This window comes from Epinephelus fuscoguttatus, linkage group LG10, assembly GCF_011397635.1.
Source record: "Epinephelus fuscoguttatus linkage group LG10, E.fuscoguttatus.final_Chr_v1".
NCBI classification, from domain to species: domain Eukaryota; kingdom Metazoa; phylum Chordata; class Actinopteri; order Perciformes; family Serranidae; genus Epinephelus; species Epinephelus fuscoguttatus.
In genome coordinates this window covers 460,733-483,798 of record NC_064761.1, presented here as the reverse complement: position 1 = coordinate 483,798, position 23,066 = coordinate 460,733, and the positions used below count along the sequence as shown (strand labels likewise).

At 40.9% G+C, this 23,066-nt stretch overlaps 1 protein-coding gene across 1 annotated transcript in view; it reads right to left on the bottom strand.

Annotated features, from left to right (window-relative positions):
• Positions 1-12,624: 12,624 nt before the first annotated feature.
• The window catches only part of LOC125896482 (aquaporin-4-like), a 29,625-nt gene continuing 19,183 nt past the window's right edge, over positions 12,625-23,066 (bottom strand). Inside the window, exons 4-5 of the mRNA XM_049589109.1 lie at positions 19,638-19,718; positions 12,625-12,985 (exon numbers count right to left, since the gene is read on the bottom strand). Coding sequence (XP_049445066.1) covers positions 12,731-12,985; positions 19,638-19,718 — 336 coding nt within the window. The 3' untranslated portion in view covers positions 12,625-12,730. The remainder of the gene's footprint in view (positions 12,986-19,637; positions 19,719-23,066) is intronic.

The following is a 23,066-nucleotide window of genomic DNA, read 5'->3' as shown; positions in this document are numbered from 1 at the left end:
TGTTAGGGCTTTGTCTGGACTGATCATCAGGGATTTTAAAGAGAAGGCCATTTACTGCAAGGATGCCATAAAGGAGGCCTTAGACAGCATGCCCCCATTTTTAATTGAGCAGCCTAAATCTTCATTAAGTGCACAAAGTTTCTCTGTGTATTTAATGAACGTTCAAAATTTAAGTCGCCACCTGGCAGATTTGGTGTCTTGCACACAGCATTTACAGCCTAACTGTATTGCTGTCACAGAAACGTGGCTCACTGCACAGTCCTTGTTAGACGGTGTCCAAATTGATGGATATGCTTTCCACAGTCGTCCGCGAGGTTTGTGTTACAGCAGCAGTAACCCCAAATTGTTAGAGCTCCAGGATCTAGAACATGGTGGAGTTGGTTTGTACAGTGTAGGCAATTTGGACTGTAGCATCCTGCAGGCACCTGATTTGAATCTGGAGTGTTTGGTGTGCCTGTGTAGCAAATTTAACATTCTGATGGCAGTAATTTATTGTCCACCATGTTATCCAAAGTCTTTATTTAAACAAAATCTGGGGAAATTACTTGATTGGTTGAATCCAATTAGTGACACAGTTGTAGTGATGGGAGATTTTAATGAGAATGTTTTGAAAAAATCATCAATTTGTAAATTCATGGGGCAAAAACAGGACACTTGTAAACAAAAAATGTTGCTGCTGCTGCTGCTGCTGTTGTTGTTGTTGTTGTTTCCACGAATTCTCCTCCCCTTTGTGTCCCTCCAATCTTGTTTTCTCTGTCCCTGTCCCTTTCAAACTTTCTATAGCTCATTGACACTGCTTAAATGAATTGAATAGTTGGTTGGTGGCGTTTCCTTTTTTAACAGTAATCTTTCCTCTCTTTGAGGTGGTTGGAAAATGCTGCTGTGATGGAGTGTCCCAACCTCTGCAGTCCCCAAGTGATATTGATGAGCAAGTGGAATTCTGGGACAAAAGTTCCACATGTTTGTTTGTTTTTTGTGTGTGTGCATGTTCTGCCCAAGATGTACTGTAGTCTATGTGAAGGGCATGATAAAAGTTCAAAAAGTAATCCCATGTCAATTGTTGTTTGAGAGCATGGACAGGAAGAGAATGTAGGACTGTTAACTGATCATTTTTTTCTACATGAACTATAAAGTGAAACAATGAATTATGTAAATGAATGTCCTGACATGTTTTGTTGCCATATTTGCAACCAATGTATTAACTAAAATGTAACTTTGATATGTTGGCTATGGAAACAAAATGTCATCTCCAAAGTATCCACATTCAAATGAAATTCACTGTAATGATAAATAAACTATATAATGTTAACTACAAAATGGTGTCTGTCATACTGTTAAGAATTGAAGTGTACTGTAAAAGACAAAGGTCTGTGGTGACTGTATTCCTGGTTTGTTGTGTATCATGTTATGATGTTTGTACATGAATATATAGATACATCATATAAATTTTAACAGTTTTTAAGGATAAACATAAAACCAACATTAACACGGATAAAACATGAATTACAGGAGTGTAAATTATAAAAACATTTTTATTTTTTTTTTTTTACAAAGACTAAAGTGTTAATTAAACAAATTGGCTTGTAATTTTGGAGTGTAACATTTCCTCAAAGATATGTATACTTTCCTGATGTTTATAACACTCAAAAGAATTAGAGGAAGTTGTAATGACATTTTTTGACATGATTTGTTCCTGTTATGGACTTGTACTTGAAATGGGATAATTTGCTGTAAGCCTCCAGAGGGGCATTCCAGGTAGGAGGTTCAACAAACTCAGTCTAATCCTGAACTCTGAGCTGACTTGTGGAATTGGAGATGTTCATTAATGCCTACAGCGAATATGGGCATATATTTAGTTAAAAAAAAAAAAAAAAAAGTTACATTGTTCAAGCCGCAAAGGAGAGAGAGGCGGCATGGGAGAAAATTTCTGCCCGAGTCGATGCGTAAGTTTGAATGCAGTAGTCCATTAATTTAACATTTAACCACACTTGATTGAAATCGTAGCATACAGGTGAAAAAGTGGTAGAGTGGTTTTGAATAAAATCTCATTTTCATGTAGGTGCAATGTCACAGGGGAAAACACGTGGAGGCAGCTTAAAATGAAATATAAAAACATCATTCAAACAGGTAAGGCATATTTTACAGGGACATGATTGCACCTTTCTTTACTTTTAATCATTCATTCATTCATTCATCTTCTAACCGCTTCATCCTCTTGAGGGTCGCGGGGGGGCTGGAGCCTATCCCAGCTGACATCGGGCGAGAGGCAGGGTACACCCTGGACAGGTCGCCAGACTATCGCAGGGCTGACACGTAGAGACAAACAACCATTCACGCTCACATTCACACCTACGGTCAATTTAGAGTTATCAATTAACCTAGTCCCCAATCTGCATGTCTTTGGACTGTGGGAGGAAGCCGGAGTGCCCGGAGAGAACCCACGCTGACACGGGGAGAACATGCAAACTCCGCACAGAAGGGCTCCCACGCCCGGGATCGAACCGGCAACCCTCTTGCTGTGAGGCGAGAGTGCTAACCACCACACCACCGTGCCTACTTTTAATCATATTTGATTTATTAAACAAAGTAGCTTAAATAACCTGTCATTCAGTGGCTATTTCATTATGTCCTGTAGGCCACTAGTAATTTAATTTAACCCCAAAAAATACTGTTTCAAGTTGTATGACCCTGGAGTGTCAGATTTGATTTGTGTGGCTGGAGAATGTTGTTGAGGTAAATGATTGAGTGTAATGAAAAGCTGTTGTTCAAACAGATATTTATTGGAGAATGACAGCACATCTGAGGCATAAGGCATTGCGAATTAATTCTGCTTCAATATTGATCTTATTTCCTACATACAAACAACCCATGTCTGTCTGACAGCTTGCTTCAGGCTCGGCAGTAGGTAGGAGATAGGGTGAACTCAGGGTTTATTACAGAAGAACTGCCAGTGAGCAGGTTAGGTTCACAGAGTCAGTTGCCATGGTGATTGACTTAGTTTGAATTACCTCTCTTTCTGGAATTGAAAACCCAGAGTTTTCACTAAACCTGCTTTCTGGAATACCCCCGAGGTCATTCAGTTGGGTTTGGAGAAATAATATTGATAAAAATAAATGGAAATACTTTTAAGGTCAGTTTTAAAGTGATTTAAAATTTAAAACCTCTTGACCTGTTGAAGAGCTTGGGTGTACAACAAATGAATGTCATTTAAAAAAGAAGTAAAAGGTTCTTATGGTGTGAGCTTATATTTTGAAAGTTGTAGACATAAGCCATGTGACCTAATGTGTGTAATGTCAGGTGTGTGTAATGATGAGAAATACCCACAAACATTCAGTGTTGTTCCTTATAAATATACCTAGGAAAAGGCAGACGACATGATTTGGGAGTGGAACTTTAATGGCCCCGTGCCATGGGAGGTTGCTGCTGGGGTGTGTGTGATTGTGTTGTTTTGTTTCTGTTTGCATGAGTGACTCGACTGATAATTAAGTCACTTGTCATGCTGCATACTACATGAGCTACAATTACTGAGCACTATGTGTGCAGTATATTACGTTCCATTACAATTTGTATTTAATCAGTCATAATCACAAAATTAGCAACAGTATTATCAGTAATAAAAGCTGTAGTAGTATGTGGGAGATGGAAAACACTGATATATAATGTTTAGATGCTGGCCGCAGAGGCCATTTTAGTGCACCTAGGTGGCGCTAGAGAGGACATTTTGGCACTTTAGGGTTTAATTTTTTTGATTGTCTAAAATGTTCCGCCAGTCCTGACATGCGTGCCAATTTTGGTGAGTTTTTGAGCATATTTAGGGCCTGGCAAGGACTCCTCGTCCTCTGCCTTCGAGCTCTGTCCCTAATAATATTAATAATAAAACAAAACAAAAGAAATCTACTGTAAATATGTTCAAAATGCTGTTTTACTGAGATTTATGAAAGCCAATATGGCCACCGCCTAGTGACGACACAATATGCAAATTTAACTTACTCCCATCACAAACTTGGGGCCATGACGAAAAGTTTTCTCATTTACAGTATGCCTTTATCTCTCACCACTTACAAGCGACAGCCTTTTGAAATGTTGAAATGAAAATGGAATATTTTCCTCAATAAACTCTGGCACCTAAAGGGTTAAAATGGAGATTCTGCCGCTGTCATGTCATCAGGTAAGTTTTAGAATCGCGCACACATCATGTTTCTGTGAGTTTGTGACAGTGGTTGCCATGATAACTAAGTAGGTGCAGCTAGGGTCAGAGTGAGAGAGACAGAACACAGAGAAGAGACGTCTTTTAGTGGAGATTTAACTGCTTGAACAAGTTCTTCCCATTCCCAAACCGTTGGTCTTACTTTAAAAGGGCAAATAGGTCACTTCCTGTTGGATTTAGGACATGCCAGTTTTGGTTTGATCTGTCTACGACATGCCTACGGGCCACAGTGGCCATTTTAGTGCGCCTAGGTGGCGCTAGAGAGCCCATTTTGGCACTTTAGGGGTTAATAATGTGTATTTGCTGTTTCAAATGAAGATTCTGCTGCTGTAATCTGTCCTTTAAAGATTGTGAGACACACACACACACATACACACACAGAGCTGTGTGGCTGTGTCTGTGTGTGCAGCCGTTGTCATGGCGATTAATGACGCCTGCATGTGAGGGGCACACAGAGAGCTCATGAGAGAGCAGATCAGCAAAGGCTGTTTATAATGGGTTTGAACTCCTCCAGCAAGTTCTCCCCATACCCAAACCGTTGGTCCAATCAAGAAAATAAAGTGATGGTGAGAGAGAACCACTTCTCGTGAATGCACGTGTCGTGTTTTATATTTGTAGAGTCAAAAATGTGGTCAGAGGAGCAAGTTTAAAATGTGTTGCACCTCAGCTGTTTCATGTTTACATGGGAGTGAATGAGAAAAAAATCGGCGCTCCCTTTGCTTTGGAGCCACTCAGTAAAAATGTGTACGTGTGAGAGATTCCATGTCAACATATCTGTGAGCAGGACAAATTTTCCTACGTTTTTTGGTATAAATTGTGTATGTACAGTGAAAATTGTGGCCATGGCAGCGAGTTAAAGACAAAAGTTTTAGACGATTTTTAGAGCCCTCTCCACTCTAGCTCGCAGCATTCCATGCAATACACACCCATTGTAAACTGAGAATTTCTCCACTTTTGCTCATGGTACTTTGAGAGGCACCGATCAAAAACGGTAAAAAATATGAAAAAGATGAAAACATGCGTGAATAGATGAGACCTGTGGCAACATTTGAGAGTTGGAATGGAGTCTGTAGCACAAAGTATGGAGACGCTGTAAAGGCTAGAAAAAGCCCTAAGATTGGTCCCTTTCTCCCCCTGCTGCCATTCATTTGCTATGGGGCAGCTTTCGAAGATCGTCAGGCCGTTTTGTGACATGTCACCTTGTGGAGCCCATAAAATCAAAACTGTTCGAGTAATGAAAAAGTTATACAGAAGATCTGATTAGCACGAGTTGATCTATAATGTGTGTGAGTTTGAAGCCGATACAATAAACGGTGTAGGAGGAGATGTTTTTTTAGGAAGAGCAGTTTTGAGGCGAAATCTTACTTTGAAAGGGCAAATAGCTCACTTCCTGTTGGATTTAGGTCAGGGGTGTCAGCGCGTGATTTTTAGGTCTTGATGAGACGAACACGGCAGTTTTGGTTTCATGTTTATACGACGTTCCTACAGGCCGTAGCGGCCATTTTTGTGTGCCTAGGTGGTGCTAGAGAGCCCATTTTGGCACTTTAGGGGTTAATTTTTTGATTTTCTAAAATTTTTCGCCAGGTCTGACATGCGTGCCAATTTTGGTGAGTTTTTGAGCTCTGTGAGCAGTCCTCTGCCTCCGGGCTCGGTCCCTAAAAAAAAACCCTTTAATGGGAGAAAAAAAGGGTAGAAACCTCAGGAAGAGCAACTGGGGAGGGATCCCTCTTCCAGGACGGACAGACGTGCAATAGATGACGTACAAACTGTTGCTGTTACTGTTTTTAGTAGTGAATTCAGACCCCCCCTTACACACACACACACACACACACACACACATTCACAAACAAACACATACAAAGCCATGATGGTCAATTATTGCACCCTAGTGTATATTATGTAATTGCTATGTCACTACTAATGTAACTACTAATCTGTAAAAGTAACGACCCCCTTTCCGTGCATTGTATGGTTTCATCTTAGTCATTCAGCAGGCAAGAAAGCATCCAGAAAAGCAAGAGACAAACTGCATGAAGAAATAGAAGAACTAAAAGGAAACTCAAACATCAATGTTGTGTCATTCATTCAACCCTGTTACAGTGTGTTCAACCCTGTTACTTGATACATTTTCATACATTTTTTGGTAATAATAACAAATATTAGATAAATGTTTGTTGAACTGTATGCAGAGTTTAGAAGACAAGTAGAAAATTTATGAAAGCCTAATCTAATGTTTATGTTAGTTTATTTTCATGATTCATGAAGACCGCTTGTACATTAAGTTGCCATATCCTACTTGACAGTCAAATTATTATTATTTAGAATCAAATAAAATATACTTATAATAAGTTATTTTACACAAGGGACAGATGATTACCAAGGCACTGCAAGAATTAGTTTGAATATATTTTAGAATTATATTCACACAGGAATCAAAATGTCCCGTTATGGGGTTGAATTTAAAACAATCTAAGTGACAAAGAAATTCCTAATAATGTTTGGGATTTCATGCCTAAGGTGGGAAAACATATTTTCTCAGAGGTTCAAATAGTCCTTCATCAGATGCAATGTTCAGAAACACAATTATTTGTGGTATTTTCAGTAACCAGAGAACCCAATGTCCACCGAATTCAGGCTGCGGCACCCATAAACAGCTATATTTGTCCTGAAATACAGGAATGAAGAGATTGGAAGATGTGTCTGGACTTTGCTGAATCCTCCTCAGTTATATTTATTCACAATTCAAAATCACAACGCATTGATTGTATGCTGTTTGCATTGGTCCTTTATACCTTTAACCAGTATTTACTACTACTGCACATTTTCATTCATTTTCATTTGTCTTTTTTTAAACATAATTCCATGTTAATAAAACACATGTAAAATATGCCTTCAAACCTCAAAACAAGTAATTTGTCTCTTGGTCCAGTTCCCATATCTCTACAGTCATTTCCCCCAATAAATTTGGCTAGTTTTTGCATCTTAAATGCACTGACACACAGATACTATTAAGTATTATTGGAATTTTGCTCATCAGTATTAATGATGAAACATATTTACACATTTAAACAAATAATCATCACTAATTATGTTTAAATGTACACTTGTACAGTGTACAGTGGCGAGACACAATCACATTTACACTTAAAACCATTTCTAACACGGCTTTAGAACACTGCTTTAGAAAATAATTTAAAACTATTATTTACTCTTAACAAGTCAAATAATGTACACAGAGCCAGTTTTTTTTAAAAATGTAAACAAAACATAAACAATGGAGACATGTGACCCAAGCTACCATTTTCCCGCTAGTATGTAAGCTAACAGAGAAATACAAGAGTGCACCGCAATTACTGTGACTCGCGGCAAGCACCTCTTTACAAAAAGTGAAACTAAACTATTTACCATTCGCCAGCAAGGGACATACAGCACCTCCTTCAGCGTTTTCGTTGAGAGCCAGGCCAGCGCTGCGTGACTGAGAAGCCGAAGGAGAGGAGCAAGAGGTGCTTCGCTACTACCCTTGCACTACTGCAGCATAACAGAGTCCCACTCTTTGAGCATAATGCAGGATCATATGCAGACAATGTGACTGGCGAATTCAGAAAACGAGGGTCAACATCAGGGTAGTCTTTCCCAGGTGGAGAGAGCTGCTGAGGGACAGAGGTAATGCAATCACAGGCCAGCGCAGCTGTTAGCTAACAGCAGCTAAAAGCAGCTAGCAGCTAACAGCTAACAGTGACAAGTGGCTCAACCTAACACACCTCACACACCTCATCCCTGTCCTTGCATCACTGCGTCGCTGTTAGCTGATAGCCGCTAGCCGCTAGCCGCTGTAATAATGCAATGAGTGCAGCTGTAATAAAACTGTAGCCTAATAATGCAACAGTAATAATGCAGCAGTGCAGCAGTGATGACTTGGGTCTGTCTCAACTTTAGATAGAGTGATCACACTAACAATGACAACACTTTCACTGTCAGCAGTTCATTTCATTTCCACTGGGTGTCCACACCTTGCAGACTCACTAAAGGGCGTGTCTATGGCAATCAATCACATATGTTAAAAGAATGCATCATACCAACAAGGTCAACCACACCCCCTCACTAAGGTAAAGGTTTTTGGGTAACACTACATAATAAGGCCCACGTCTTTAGTGTGTACCTCCCATTCACTTACCACCTACTTTACCCCAACTTCCACAGAGGTACAGTGTAACTCCCGCTCACTTCCCGCATGTATTTCCCCGTGTCTTACAGTATAACTAGGCTGCTCCTTACAGCGTACCTCCCGTTCACCGTTACTTTGCCTGGACTTCCATTGTAACTCCTGGTCAATTCCCACCTACTTTCTCCAGTCTTACAATGTAACTCGCAGCCACTTACCATGTAATTCGCGGAACTTAAGGTGTAACTTCCAAATCATTTTAAGTATATTGAATGAAATAGTCTACTGTACAATATCAAATGCTTTTGCTCTTTGCTCATGGCAGTTGTGACAGTCATTTTTTTGTAAGTGTCAGCAGGCAAGCTTCACTCATATTCCAGGGATTTATTATGTTTTGTCTTATAGCCTACTTAGTTGTTGTAAGTGTAAATTGAGAAATGGGTACATATTATGGAAATTGGCTCATAACAGGCCAGCTGGTATACAAAGCAAACTTACCTCTCTCAAATGCACATCTATGGAAGTCTTGTATTGTCATCCCAGGACGAATCACAAACAATACAGTCATGTAAAAATATACATATATTTTTAAATGCACAATAATGAGTCATTCAGAGAGTTATAAAATGTTTTTATTATTTAATTAGACAGAAACCACATGACAGGTGCTATTCTCTCATCCATACTCTGTAAGTACAGTAATGTAATCAGTGTGTAAGTAGAGCCTACTTTCCCTGTAATTAGTGAGTAAGTAGAGTCTACTTTCCCTGGAAGTACAGACTAACACTGGGGAACTGGGCTGGATTATGAAGTTTGCACTCTTCTCCCCTCCTGAGTCTGTAGCTTGGCACTCACATGTTAACCCTTTAAACACAGTTAGTTCAATGCTTCACAAGGTAACAATATTACCATAAAATAATACAAAGACAAATCAAAGTGTCCCTGACAAAAAATAAGTTCCACTGGCTGTCTCATTCAAGTTCAAGTTCGGTTTTGTTCCTTCTGTTATAAACTGTTCAGATTAGTTTTAATCCTTTATTGTGACAAATGCACTTTTTAAGTCAGAAGTCAAGTGGAAAAGGTCATTGTCATACTACTAACACACTGGAGTGTAAAGCTCAAGTGATGGAGATGGAAGAATGGATGGGCTCCTGTGGATAAAAGGCAATCTTGATCCAACTCCTTGGGTCAAGGCAGAGATCAGGTTCATGGGTGGCTTGCCATCTCTCTCGTCACATAGAATATCAATATGTAATTTTCCATAGGATCTCAAAAACCTCACCTGTGTAGAAACAGAGCTATTACTATTTTGCATCATCAACTTCAATTGTTGTATGGCCATAATCAATATCACATAAATACCTCACAGTAATACAAAGTGAGCAGATGAATAACTTTTAACTGTACAGTTTTTCTCAGCATGGAATACTTAATCCTGTCTTTACATTTCACATAATGAATTATTAGCCTTTTAATCCATAACTTGTGATTATTAAGCATATTAATCAATTACAAATACTACACACTTCCTTTTGAACTACAAAGTTAACCCTATGGGCCCGAACGATGCATAGTGCGTCCAAATTCACACCTGTTCTTCTCTATGGATTTTCTCTGCGACTGTGTGTCATAGCGAGAAGCCACGCATATCACGTGAAACAGCGGAACCGTAGCTTGTCACTTGCACTTGTCAGTAGTCCAGTGTTTTCACAGCGAAAAAAAAAAAAAGATAAAGTTACACTAAAATTATGTATAACAGAGCTCTCATACCGGTTTACACACACATTACTCTTGGATGGATTACTCGCGAATGCAGGCTCGCACAGAAATGCCACACACATCACATGAAAGCGCAGGATCAGAGCTTTCCAGTGATACCTCACACATCATTGTGCTGTCATCCCAACATGCTATAAATACAGATCAGTTGTCTACAAAATAAAAACCTGACGAATTTCTTTACAATCGATTATACAGATCTTGTTATCAGTCACCTCATATAGTGAGGAATATCGTATCTTACCACGTCTTAAGCTTGCGTGTGTTTCTCCCTGTCTATCCACATTTGTAGTCCAGCTTTCAAGATGCAAGTATCTTCATATTGTCCAGTTGACACTCCATCAAACTTTGTATGACAAGACCAGTGCACTTCACCTTTGCGCACCCAGACAACTGAGGCCTAATTATGCATGCGTGACAGGGCAGTAGTCACAATATAAATTGAGGGGGACATGCCCCCCCCCCCCAATGCCCAAAAGAAGCTTAGAAGCTTAAAGGTAAAGGCAGTAAAAAATAGCCCAAAAAAGGCCTAGGGCCCATAGGGTTAATGTTTTAACATTTTTCAACTTAACTATGAGTAACAAAATCATGTATGCTATTAACCCACATATTTTTGCTCTTCCTGCCGTTCCTACCATTTTTTCCCCCATTAAAGGGTTTTTTTTTTCCTAAGGACAGAGGGATGTCGTATGCTGTAAAGCCCTGTGAGGCAAATTGTGATTTGTGATAATGGGCTTTATAAATAAAATTGATTGATTGATTGATTGATATTTTGAAAGTGTAGGCTACACCAGTACACACACTGTGTTACGCTTCACTATTCATCGTTAATAACATCCATAACCAACTGTAATGGTGCAAATGTATACAATACACTACTAACACAAATACAAACCGCAACGACCTCGAGGCAAAACAACTGCAGCACTTTATAATTACGAGTAGGTCGTGTAACAGTAATTGCAACGGCAAGTTAGTGTGGTATAGAGGGAAGCACACACTTTACATGGCGGGCGCCGATATCATCTGCAGAACAAGCTAACATCGCTAGCTGCGTTAGCATTAACTCACCAAGACGTTGATAAACGCGATAAAACTCCCATCACACAGGTCCTCGGTTCCTCCCTCACATCTCCTGCGAGTATCTCGGAGTGTTAGGGCCGTTTCATAGTCGAAGCAAAGGCACACAGACGCTAACGCATTGTGATGCATTGAGGTGCATTGGCCGCCATGATGCGTGCTTGCGTCTCAAAATGCAGCGACGCGTGTAATACCATGCCTTGCCAGTGGTGGTGATAATGCAAGCAACGTACTGGAAATTAACCACTTTTTGTTATTCACAGAAGAAGCAGGTATGAAATATGGCGGGTGAGGAAGAAAAACTGTGCAAACTTGTACAGGCACACCCCCATTTATATGACAGTTCTAGTGCCCTGCACTCTAATAAAATAGCAGTAGAATGTGCGTGGAAAGAGATAGCGATGACAATGGGAAAGAACATCAAAAAGACTGGAAGACTGTGAGGGACAGATTTGGATGTGCACACAAGGAGGAGGGAATCCCATGCACACCTGGGATTCCCTCTCCTCTGTTGGGCCGGCCAGCTGATAAATGACGTCCTCTTCAGTAGCCATTTTGATCTCAATATCAAATATGAATATCACCCGTAATATACCGGTGACTCTGCTACCCCCTACTGCGCAAGCGATGTATTACACTTGAAGTGTCGCCCCACGTCGCTTGCGTTCAATGTTTTGACTATGAAAGGAAGCGCGTCGCTCGCGTCGCTTGCTCGTGTTGCGTGCGTCAGCTATGAAATGGCCCTTAGCTTTGTGTTTACATCAACATTTCTCACTATAGACATGTAATTTCACTTGTTTCTCTTTGACGTCTGCTCGTGTCATTCCTGCGCTTATGAGTACAAGCTCCTCGCTGAGAGGTGGGACTTTCTACCTTTAACCAATGGGAAGTGGTGACAGCTGGTCTAAGCAGAGTGACTGTGATTGACACCTTGTTTGATCAATAAGACTATGCCAGAGGGATCTAGTTAGATTGACAGGTAAAAACAAACAAACAAACAATCAATTGAGGGATGATACGGGAATATTGAGTTTATTTCTTACAATATTCCAGTATCATCCCTCAGTTGTCATCAAGTTGCTTGAATGTTTGAAGAGACAAAGGAAGGAGTGCAGCGGTGTTCAAAAAGGTAAAAAATTTTAAAAGCTGCAGGCGCTCTTTGGTCCTTGGCGAGGAAGCATAATGAGGAAGGAGAAGAAAAGGCGGTCCAAGGCACTCTGACAATTAAAAAGCTTTATTAAACAGGCTAGTTCATATAGAACAGATAACATGTTTCGGCCTGAGTCGGCCTGAGTCAGGGCAAAAAGAAAAAAAAAAAAGGACTCAGGCCAATTCAGACCAAAACATGTTGGTAATTTTTATCTTGCTTGAATGTTTGTTTGTTTGTTTTTACCTGTCTGTAATTTGTGAGTGTTTGCTGTGCCAGTCTACAGGAAGTCAGTCTCCTTCAGAGCAGACTGTTGGTCAGCAGACTGGACATCAGTTCCATGGTTCCCTCCTAGTCATACAGGGGACAACGCATCCCCCGATACCTTCCTCTCCCTCTCTCTTTCCTTCCTCTCAGCTCTTTCCACATCCATGACAGTGAAAAGAGGCTCCTGGGCTGTGACTGAGTCCTGTCGGTGTTTATTAGCACTGAAAGGTGTCTTGATGAAGGCCTCAGAGTAACATCTCTTCAGTTCTGGGTCTGGACAGAATAGGTACTCATACAGAGCTCCAGCCAGAGTCCCGCCCAGAGTTGGACCCACCCAGTACACCTAAATCACACACACATACACACACACACACACACACACACACAGAAACAGTGAATACAAGCGAAAAACATTGAGCATCCTGACGCTGCACATATCAAAGTCTAGACTTTAGTTTTTAAGACAAACAGTAGTGTCATAGTTATCAAAATGAGAATTTAAAATGATCAATAAACCGTAAATCTTTTTTTTTTTTTTTTTTTCACACAAAGATACACAATACTCATGTGAAGTCAGAAAACCAGTGAAGAGAGAGGCGATTCTCTACTGGCTGTGGAATATGACTCACAGAGAACTCTTATTCTCTGCTCCAAACAAAAAGTCGATAGTGGACAACTGCAAAAAACTGCAGGTGCATTCAGTGGTACTGTATTTACCATCTAATAATCAACACTCCTAGAGTCACTGTAAGAAGAGCATTATGAATTCCTATAGTGAAGTAAGTTGAAGATAAATTTAATTTAATTTAATTTAATTTTTAATTTTATATACTTTATTAATCCCCGAGGGGAAATTCAATTTTTCACTCTGTTGTCAATTACACACAGGTCCGAACACACACATGCACAAACTGGACCTATACATGCACTAAGTGGAGAGATGTCAGAGTGGGCTGCCCATGACAGGAGCTCTGAGCGGTTGGGGGGTTTGGTGCCTTGCTCAGGGGCACCTCGGCAGTGCCCAGGAGGTGAACTGGCACCTCTCCAGCTACCAGTCCACGCTCCATATTTTTGGTCCGGACGGGGACTTGAACAGGCGACCCTCTGGTTCCCAACCCAAGTCCCTATGGACTGAGCTACTGCCACCCCAGCCAAACCAAATGAGACCTTAGATGATGGATCCAAATGTTTCAATTCTGTGCATGGGAAAGAAATTGCAAATGATATATATATATATATATATATATATATATATATATATATATATATATATATATATATATATATATATATATATATATATATATATGTATATATATATATTCTCACTGAAGGCATCAAAACTATGAATGAACACATGTGGAGTTATGTACTTAACAAAAAAAGGTGAAATAACTGAAAACGTGTTTTATATTCTAGTTTCTTCAAAATAGCCACCCTTTGCTCTGATTACTGCTTTGCACACTCTTGGCATTCTCTCGATGAGCTTCAAGAGGTAGTCACCTGAAATGGTTTTCCAACAGTCTTGAAGGAGTTTCCAGAGGTGTTTAGCACTTGTTGGCCCCTTTGCCTTCACTCTGCGGTCCAGCTCACCCCAGACCATCTCGATTGGGTTCAGGTCTGGTGACTGTGGAGGCCAGGTCATCTGCCGCAGCACTCCATCACTCTCCTTCTTGGTCAAATAGCCCTTACACAGCCTGGAGGTGTGTTTGGGGTCATTGTCCTGTTGAAAAATAAATGATCGTCCAACTAAACGCAAACTGGGATGGCATGTCGCCGCAGGATGCTGTGGTAGCCATGCTGGTTCAGTGTGCCTTCAATTTTGAATAAATCCCCAACAGTGTCACCAGCAAAACACCCCCACACCATCACACCTCCTCCTCCATGCTTCACAGTGGGAACCAGGCATGTGGAATCCATCCGTTCACCTTTTCTGTGTCTCACAAAGACACGGCGGTTGGAACCAAAGATCTCAAATTTGGACTCATCAGACCAAAGCACAGATTTCCACTGGTCTAATGTCCATTCCTTGTGTTTCTTGGCCCAAACAAATCTCTTCTGTTTGTTGCCTCTCCTTAGCAGTGGTTTCCTAGCAGCTATTTGACCATGAAGGCCTGATTTGCGCAGTTGTTCTAGAGATGGGTCTGCTGCTAGAACTCTGTGTGGCATTCATCTGGTCTCTGATCTGAGCTGCTGTTAACTTGCGATTTCTGAGGCTGGTGACTCGGATGAACTTATCCTCAGAAGCAGAGGTGACTCTTGGTCTTCCTTTCCTGGGTCGGTCCTCATGTGTGCAGTTTCGTTGTAGCGCTTGATGGTTTTTGCGACTCCACTTGGGGACACATTTAAAGTTTTTGCAATTTTCCGGACTGACTGACCTTCATTTCTTAAAGTAATGATGGCCACTCGTTTTTCTTTATAGCTGATTGGTTCTTGCCATACTATGAATTTTAACAGTTGTCCAATAGGGCTGCCGGCTGTGTATTAACCTGACTTCTGCACAACACAACTGATGGTCCCAACCCCATTGATAAAGCAAGAAATTCCACTAATTAACCCTGATAAGGCATACCTGTGAAGTGGAAACCATTTCAGGTGACTACCTCTTGAAGCTCATCGAGAGAATGCCAAGAGTGTGCAAAGCAGTAATCAGAGCAAAGGGTGGCTATTTTGAAGAAACTAGAATATAAAACATGTTTTCAGTTATTTCACCTTTTTTTGTTAAGTACATAACTCCACATGTGTTCATTCATAGTTTTGATGCCTTCAGTGAGAATCTGCAATGTAAATAGTCATGAAAATAAAGAAAATGTATTGAATGAGAAAGTGTGTCCAAACTTTTGGCCTGTACTGTATATATATATATATATATAATAATAATACATTTTATTTGAAAGCGCCTTTCAGGACACCCAAGGTCACTGTACAGAAAATATAAAAACCAAGATAAAAATACAAGATAAAAAGACAACAAACAATCAAAGGGAGGGGGGACCGTGTGAAGCAGTTTAGAGAGAGTAAGCAAGTCTGAACAGATGAGTTTTGAGTTTAGATTTGAAGATGGGCAGGGTGGCAGAGTTACGAAGGTCAGGTGGCAGTGAGTTCCAGAGTTGGGGAGCAGAGCGGCTGAAAGCTCTGCTCCCCATAGAGCTAAGGCGGGCAGCGGGTACAGTGAGATGGAGGGAGGAGGAAGATCTGAGGGCACGGGATGGGGTGACAACGTGCAGGAGGTCAGAGAGGTAAGGAGGGGCGAGGTTATGGATAGACTTGTAGGTGTACAGAAGGATTTTGTAAGTGATTCTTTGATTAACCGGGAGCCAGTGGAGTTGCTGAAGAACGGGGGTGATGTGGTGGGAAGAGGGGGTTTTGGTGATGATCCGGGCAGCAGAGTTCTGAACCAGCTGAAGTTTATGGAGGGACTTTTGAGGGAGGCCGAAGAGGAGTGAATTACAATAGTCAAGGCGGGAGGTGACAAGGCTATGGATGAGGATAGCGGTGGTGTGGGGGGTGAGGGAGGGGCGGAGACGATTGATGGAGCGCAGGTGGAAATAAGCAGACCGGGTGATTCTATTAATGTGAGATTGAAAGGATAGTGTACTGTCGAGGATGACACCCAGACTCTTAACCTGAGGGGAGGGGGAGACTAAGGAGCTGTCGATGGAGAGAGAGAAGGTGTCAACTTTAGATAGGGTGGATTTGGTGCCAATGAGTAGGAATTCAGTTTTATTGCTGTTTAATTTTAGAAAGTTAGAGGTGAACCATGATTTTATTTCAGAAAGACAGGATGTGAGGGAGGGGGGTGGGAGTATGGAGTTAGGTTTGCAAGAGAGGTAGAGCTGGGTGTCATCCGCGAAGCAGTGGAAATTAATGTTAAATTTGCGGAAGATATGGCCGAGGGGGAGGAGGTAGGTTATGAAGAGGAGGGGCCCCAGGACAGAGCCCTGGGGCACACCTGTGGTGACTGGGGAAGGGTCAGAGGAGAAAGATTTAAGCTGTATGAACTGAGTGCGGTCTGTGAGATAAGAATGGAACCAGTGAAGGGGGGTGTGGGTGATGCCAATTGAGGAGAGTCTGCTGAGGAGGATGGGGTGTGAGATGGTGTCAAAGGCCACACTCAGGTCGAGGAGGATGAGAATGGAGAGTGAACCGGTGTCAGCTGCAGTGAGGAGATCATTGGTGATTTTGATAAGTGCAGTTTCAGTGCTGTGACGTGGACGGAAACCAGACTGGAAGGGTTCATACAGACTGTTTAGAGTGAGATGTGTGTGAAGTTGGGAGGAGACTATTTTTTCAAGAATTTTGGAGATGAAAGGTAAGTTGGAGATAGGGCGAAGATTATTGAAGTCGTTGGGATCTGAACCAGGTCTTTTCAGGATTGGGGTGACAGCAGCAGTTTTGAAAGCTGAGGGGACAATACCGGTGGACAGTGAAGAGTGGATAATGGCAGAAATGAGGGGAAGCAGAGAGGAGAGGCAAGATTTGACCAAGGTTGTGGGGATAGGGTCCAGCAGGCATGTGGAGGGCTTAGATTTGCGGATGAGGTTGGCTATTTCAGAGGCATTTGGGAGTTGAAAGGAGGAAAAAGGCTTGGGAAGGAGTTGATTTTATCATTAAAGAATAGCATCAAGGAGTTACAGGTGTCAGTAGAGTAAAGGTGGGGGGGTAAGGAGTGGGGAGGCTGGAGGATCTTGTTGAGTAGTGAAAAAAGTGATTTGGTATTTCCTTCGTTGGATGTAATGAGACCGGAGTAATAAGCAGATTTACTGCGTGCAATGGAGTCTTTGTAATAAAGAATGTGGGTTTTGTACATGTTTTTGTGTATTGTGAATCCAGTTTTTTTATGGAGCCGTTCCAGTTGGCGTCCTTTAGTTTTCAATGTCCGGAGTTCAGGGGTGTACCAAGGTGCAGATGATGAAAAGGAAACAGTCCGAGTTTTCAGTGGGGCAAGAGAGTTGAGGATGTTGTTTAAACCATTGTTGTAGAGCGCTGTGAGATCATCAGGGTAGGAAGGAAAATCCGGGATTGAAATACTGTCAGTTCTGGAGCAGAGTGTGTCAACATTAATGTCCTTTAAATTCCTGAATGAGGTGAGACGTGGAGGTTTGATTGCAGAGAGGCAGAGTGCAACACTGAATGTGAGGAGAAAATGGTTCGTTATGGGAAGTTCGTCGGGGGTGCAGCTGAAGGGGGTGAGGCCCGAGCAGCAGAGTAAATCCAGAGTATGTCCTTTGGTATGTGTCGGAAAGTCAATGTACTGATATATATATATATATATATATATATATATATATATATGTATATATACAGTACAGGCCAAAAGTTTGGACACACCTTCTCATTCAGTGCGTTTTCTTTATTTTCATGACTATTTACATTGTAGATTCTCACTGAAGGCATCAAAACTATGAATGAACACATGTGGAGTTATGTACTTAACAAAAAAAGGTGAAATAACTGAAAACATGTTTTATATTCTAGTTTCTTCAAAATAGCCACCCTTTGCTCTGATTACTGCTTTGCACACTCTTGGCATTTTCTCGATGAGCTTCAAGAGGTAGTCACCTGAAATGGTTTTCCAACAGTCTTGAAGGAGTTCCCAGAAGTGTTTAGCACTTGTTGGCCCCTTTGCCTTCACTCTGCGGTCCAGTTCACCCCAAACCATCTCGATTGGGTTCAGGTCCGGTGACTGTGGAGGCCAGGTCATCTGCCGCAGCACTCCATCACTCTCCTTCTTGGTCAGATAGCCCTTACACAGCCTGGAGGTGTGTTTGGGGTCATTGTCCTGTTGAAAAATAAATGATCGTCCAACTAAACGCAAACCGGATGGGATGGCATGTCGCTGCAGGATGCTGTGGTAGCCATGCTGGTTCAGTGTGCCTTCAATTTTGAATAAATCCCCAACAGTGTCACCAGCAAAACACCCCCACACCATCACACCTCCTCCTCCACGCTTCACAGTGGGAACCAGGCATGTGGAATCCATCCGTTCACCTTTTCTGCGTCTCACAAAGACACGGCGGTTGGAACCAAAGATCTCAAATTTGGACTCATCAGACCAAAGCACAGATTTCCATTGGTCTAATGTCCATTCCTTGTGTTTCTTGGCCCAAACAAATCTCTTCTGTTTGTTGCCTCTCCTTAGCAGTGGTTTCCTAGCAGCTATTTGACCATGAAGGCCTGATTTGCGCAGTTGTTCTAGAGATGGGTCTGCTGCTAGAACTCTGTGTGGCATTCATCTGGTGTCTGATCTGAGCTGCTGTTAACTTGCGATTTCTGAGGCTGGTGACTCGGATGAACTTATCCTCAGAAGCAGAGGTGACTCTTGGTCTTCCTTCCTGGGTCGGTCCTCATGTGTGCCAGTTTCGTTGTAGCGCTTGATGGTTTTTGCGACTCCACTTGGGGACACATTTAAAGTTTTTGCAATTTTCCGGACTGACTGACCTTCATTTCTTAAAGTAATGATGGCCACTCGTTTTCCTTTAGTTAGCTGATTGGTTCTTGCCATAATATGAATTTTAACAGTTGTCCAATAGGGCTGTCGGCTGTGTATTAACCTGACTTCTGCACAACACAACTGATGGTCCCAACCCCATTGATAAAGCAAGAAATTCCACTAATTAACCCTGATAAGGCACACCTGTGAAGTGGAAACCATTTCAGGTGACTACCTCTTGAAGCTCATTGAGAAAATGCCAAGAGTGTGCAAAGCAGTAATCAGAGCAAAGGGTGGCTATTTTGAAGAAACTAGAATATAAAACATGTTTTCAGTTATTTCACCTTTTTTTGTTAAGTACATAACTCCACATGTGTTCATTCATAGTTTTGATGCCTTTAGTGAGAATCTACAATGTAAATAGTCATGAAAATAAAGAAAACGCATTGAATGAGAAGGTGTGTCCAAACTTTTGGCCTGTACTGTATATATATACACACACACACATTATGTATATGAACAGCCTCTGGTTGATAGAAAAATATAATATAAGTGTATTTACCCAGTGGTTTTCCCAGCACCATGTGACCATGGCTGGGCCAAAGGTTCGGGCAGGATTCATACTGGCTCCAGTGTAGGGAATCTGGCAAAGCAATCACAATCAACCTTATACCAACCTCATGATCACAAGAAGCAGGAAGAAGCAGGACACTGACACATTTAGTAAACAGTAGAATGTAAATAAAAAATTTGTAAATTATGCTGTGAGAGCCCAACACACTGCAAAAAGAATACATACTGTATGCAAATACCGTAAAATTTCAATTAAAAGCTTAGTCTATACTAACCACTTAGTCTCTTTATCTCAAAGCAATTGAAGTGAACGCAACTGGACTTGATTTTGTCTTAGAAGACGTTTCACCTCTTATCCAAGAGGCTTCATCAGTTCATGCTTGTCAGACTAGGCTGGAACTAGTCTGACAAACTGGTGTGGAAACAACCCAGGTATTTAACCAATCAATCAATCAATTGCTTTGAGATGAGAATATCCACAGGCATGTTGCAGAGGTTAAATACATAATAGTAATAGTAATAATAGTTTGTCAGACTAGCTCCAGCCTAGTCTGACAAGCATGAACCGATGAAGCCTCTTGGATAAGAGGTGAAACGTCTTCTAAGACAAAACCAAGTCCAGTTGCGTTCAATTCAATTGCTTTGAGATAACTATGACCTGGATGAATGAGAATATCCACAGGCATTAGTCTCTTTAGCTAGCTCGGTGTGGCTACACATTTTGACAAATAAAGGCCTGTTTCAATTAGACTGGTTAATTAGGCCAATTAGTCTTCTGGTTGCCAAGCAGTTATTTTTTTCAGTGTAAGTTCTTTGAATGTTAAAAACTAGGTTGTTGGCTGCCTCAAATTATGTGTCCATTCCTCAATTACTCTGTAAGTTATTCATATTCCTTTAGTCCATATGGGTCCTCAGATCAAAAGAATCAAAAGGGTTAAAATGAATCCATGTTGTGAATATTGTTTGAACAGGATAAAGTGGTGTTGTGTCGGTATGGCAGGTGCTGTAATCCTCGGATGACGTAACTCTCTCTCTCTCTGATGTGCTGTCTGTTGGAGCTAGACCAAATGAATGACTGATAATTTATATAATATCGGAGGCATCATTTTTATACATTAAATTTTTATACATATATTCATACTGGTTTAACTAAAAACGATTATATTTCCTTATCTTTGCTGAGCAACCATTTTGTGTGAAAGGAATTAAAGGCCTTAATATAGGACTGTTGATTTTGGTGATTTGAGCAAATAATAGCCTGGGCAGTTAATTGAAGTTTTACAGTAGACAGTATCTTCTCCAACCAAACAACACATGCCAGCATTTAGAAAACATATTCTTCACCAACTTCACGACATACAAAAACATCAATTTGACTACACATGAGCAGCATCTAGAAAAAGCGCTGCAAGAAACTCCCAACACAACGGATAGCATCAGGGTGCACATGGCTGGAACACACTTCGTTGCCATGGTTTGTGGCTCATGAAGTAAATGAAGTCTGCTATCATTGTCCTTGTGATTACATTCAAAATATATGTATTTTTTTCTTCCACTGTAGTGTTTCAAATGCACACTTGGCTTTGAAGCCTATCTGACATGGTGGCCAAACCATGGACTTAAAACTTCCAGGCCTGTCAGGCCTGTCAGGCCTGCTTTTATCTTAATTGCTGTATTTCCCTGTGTTCCACCCTTTCTAGACTAGAAATGGTTCGAAATACAGCTGCTAGATTGACTGGAAAAAAGATAAGACAACATACCACTCCTGCTCAGGCTCAGCTGGATTGGTTACAAGTAAAATACAGAATTGGTTTTGAAATCAAGCTATTTGTTTTGAACACCTCAAATGGATGAGCTCCACAATACATTACTGACCTGCTAATACCATATTCCAGGTCACTCAGGTCATCCTCACTACAACTCCTCTCAGTACCTCACTCATACCACCAAAGGTGACTGAGCTTTTTTTGTTGCTGGTCTAAGGTCTCTCAGGCTCTCCTGTTCCATCACTGACAACTTTAATTTTCAATTTAAATATCCATCTTTTTTTCACCTGCTGTTAGTTCAGTTTGGGACTGCCCCGAGGCTTTTGTCCCCCAAGTCCCCTCTTAACTTACGTCTACTGTCCTCTCACTGCTAATACATATATTCCTATTTAATTATTTCAACTTTAGATTTTTTTCATCACGGTAGTTTTATTCTGTCTCCTAACATCCATTTTTTTCTTTTTTTCTTTGATTTTTTCATGTTGGTTAGCATTTTTATTTTCAGTCTTGCCTTCTCTCTGTTACTGCTGTACTACATTATGTATTGTTGCTTTCGATGCACATTTTATTTCTTTAAACACATAAACCTTTATTGAGGCAGATCCTAACCCATCTTCCTTGACTGGAAAGCACTTTGGATCAACTCTAGTTGTGTTTATGTGTAACTGACTTGACAGTACTTGTCTTTCAGGCTGTCTCCTCGGGATTTGTTTCACTTTTCAAAGGTTTTAAAGAAAATGGCAATCATTCTCAACTGTTAGATGCAACAGAAACAGCTGACTTATTTTTCATGGCACCATAAGAATAAAATTAAGGGAATTCATCAACTTTTTTACTAAGACAATGTAATGCACCTTCTTGCTTATCATGTTAGTTTATAATAATTTAAAATATTTAGTCTGGTCATTGCTTCTTAGGCTTTTCTTGAGTCAAAGAGATATCCTTTAAAATGTTTCATAAGAAAGACAAGAATGTAATCATGTAACAATAATGCTGTAATTTCTAAGGGGAGTCTAAACCACTATGGAGAAAACTGTCACAATTCATTGCGATTGATATCTACCCTCAATTTACATGACTTTGGAAAAAAAGTATTGTTTGGTTTCACTGAATATGACAGGAATTCGTTCTCTACATTTTATGAAATTAAACGCTGTACCCTGACTACGGAATATAAAAAGCTGTAAAGTCCTCATAGGGTGGGTGGGAGTGGAGGTGGATAGGTTCAACAAAGCTGGGACTTTTACCCAGGAGGTCCACGCTCACTTCCTGTATGGATGATGAGCCAAACCGTGACATTTTAGTTCAAAACCTAACCATGTACTTTTGTTAATGTCTTGGTTCTCACATGCTTTTGTTGCCTAAACCTTACCAAGTGTGTTGCCCAAATATAACCACATGCTTTTGTTGACGAACTTAACCATGTGCGTTTCTTGTTGCCTTAACCTAACCACGTGCTGTAATTGTCAAAACGAAACTACGTGCTTTTCTTGCATAAACCTAACCAAGTGTGTTTGCTGCCCAAATTTAACAACATGCTTTTGTTGCCTACAACTAACCACATGCTTTTGTTGCCTAAACCTAACAATGAACTTTTGCTGCCCAAACTTAACCACATGCTTTTGTTGCCTGAAACTAAACGCATACTTTTG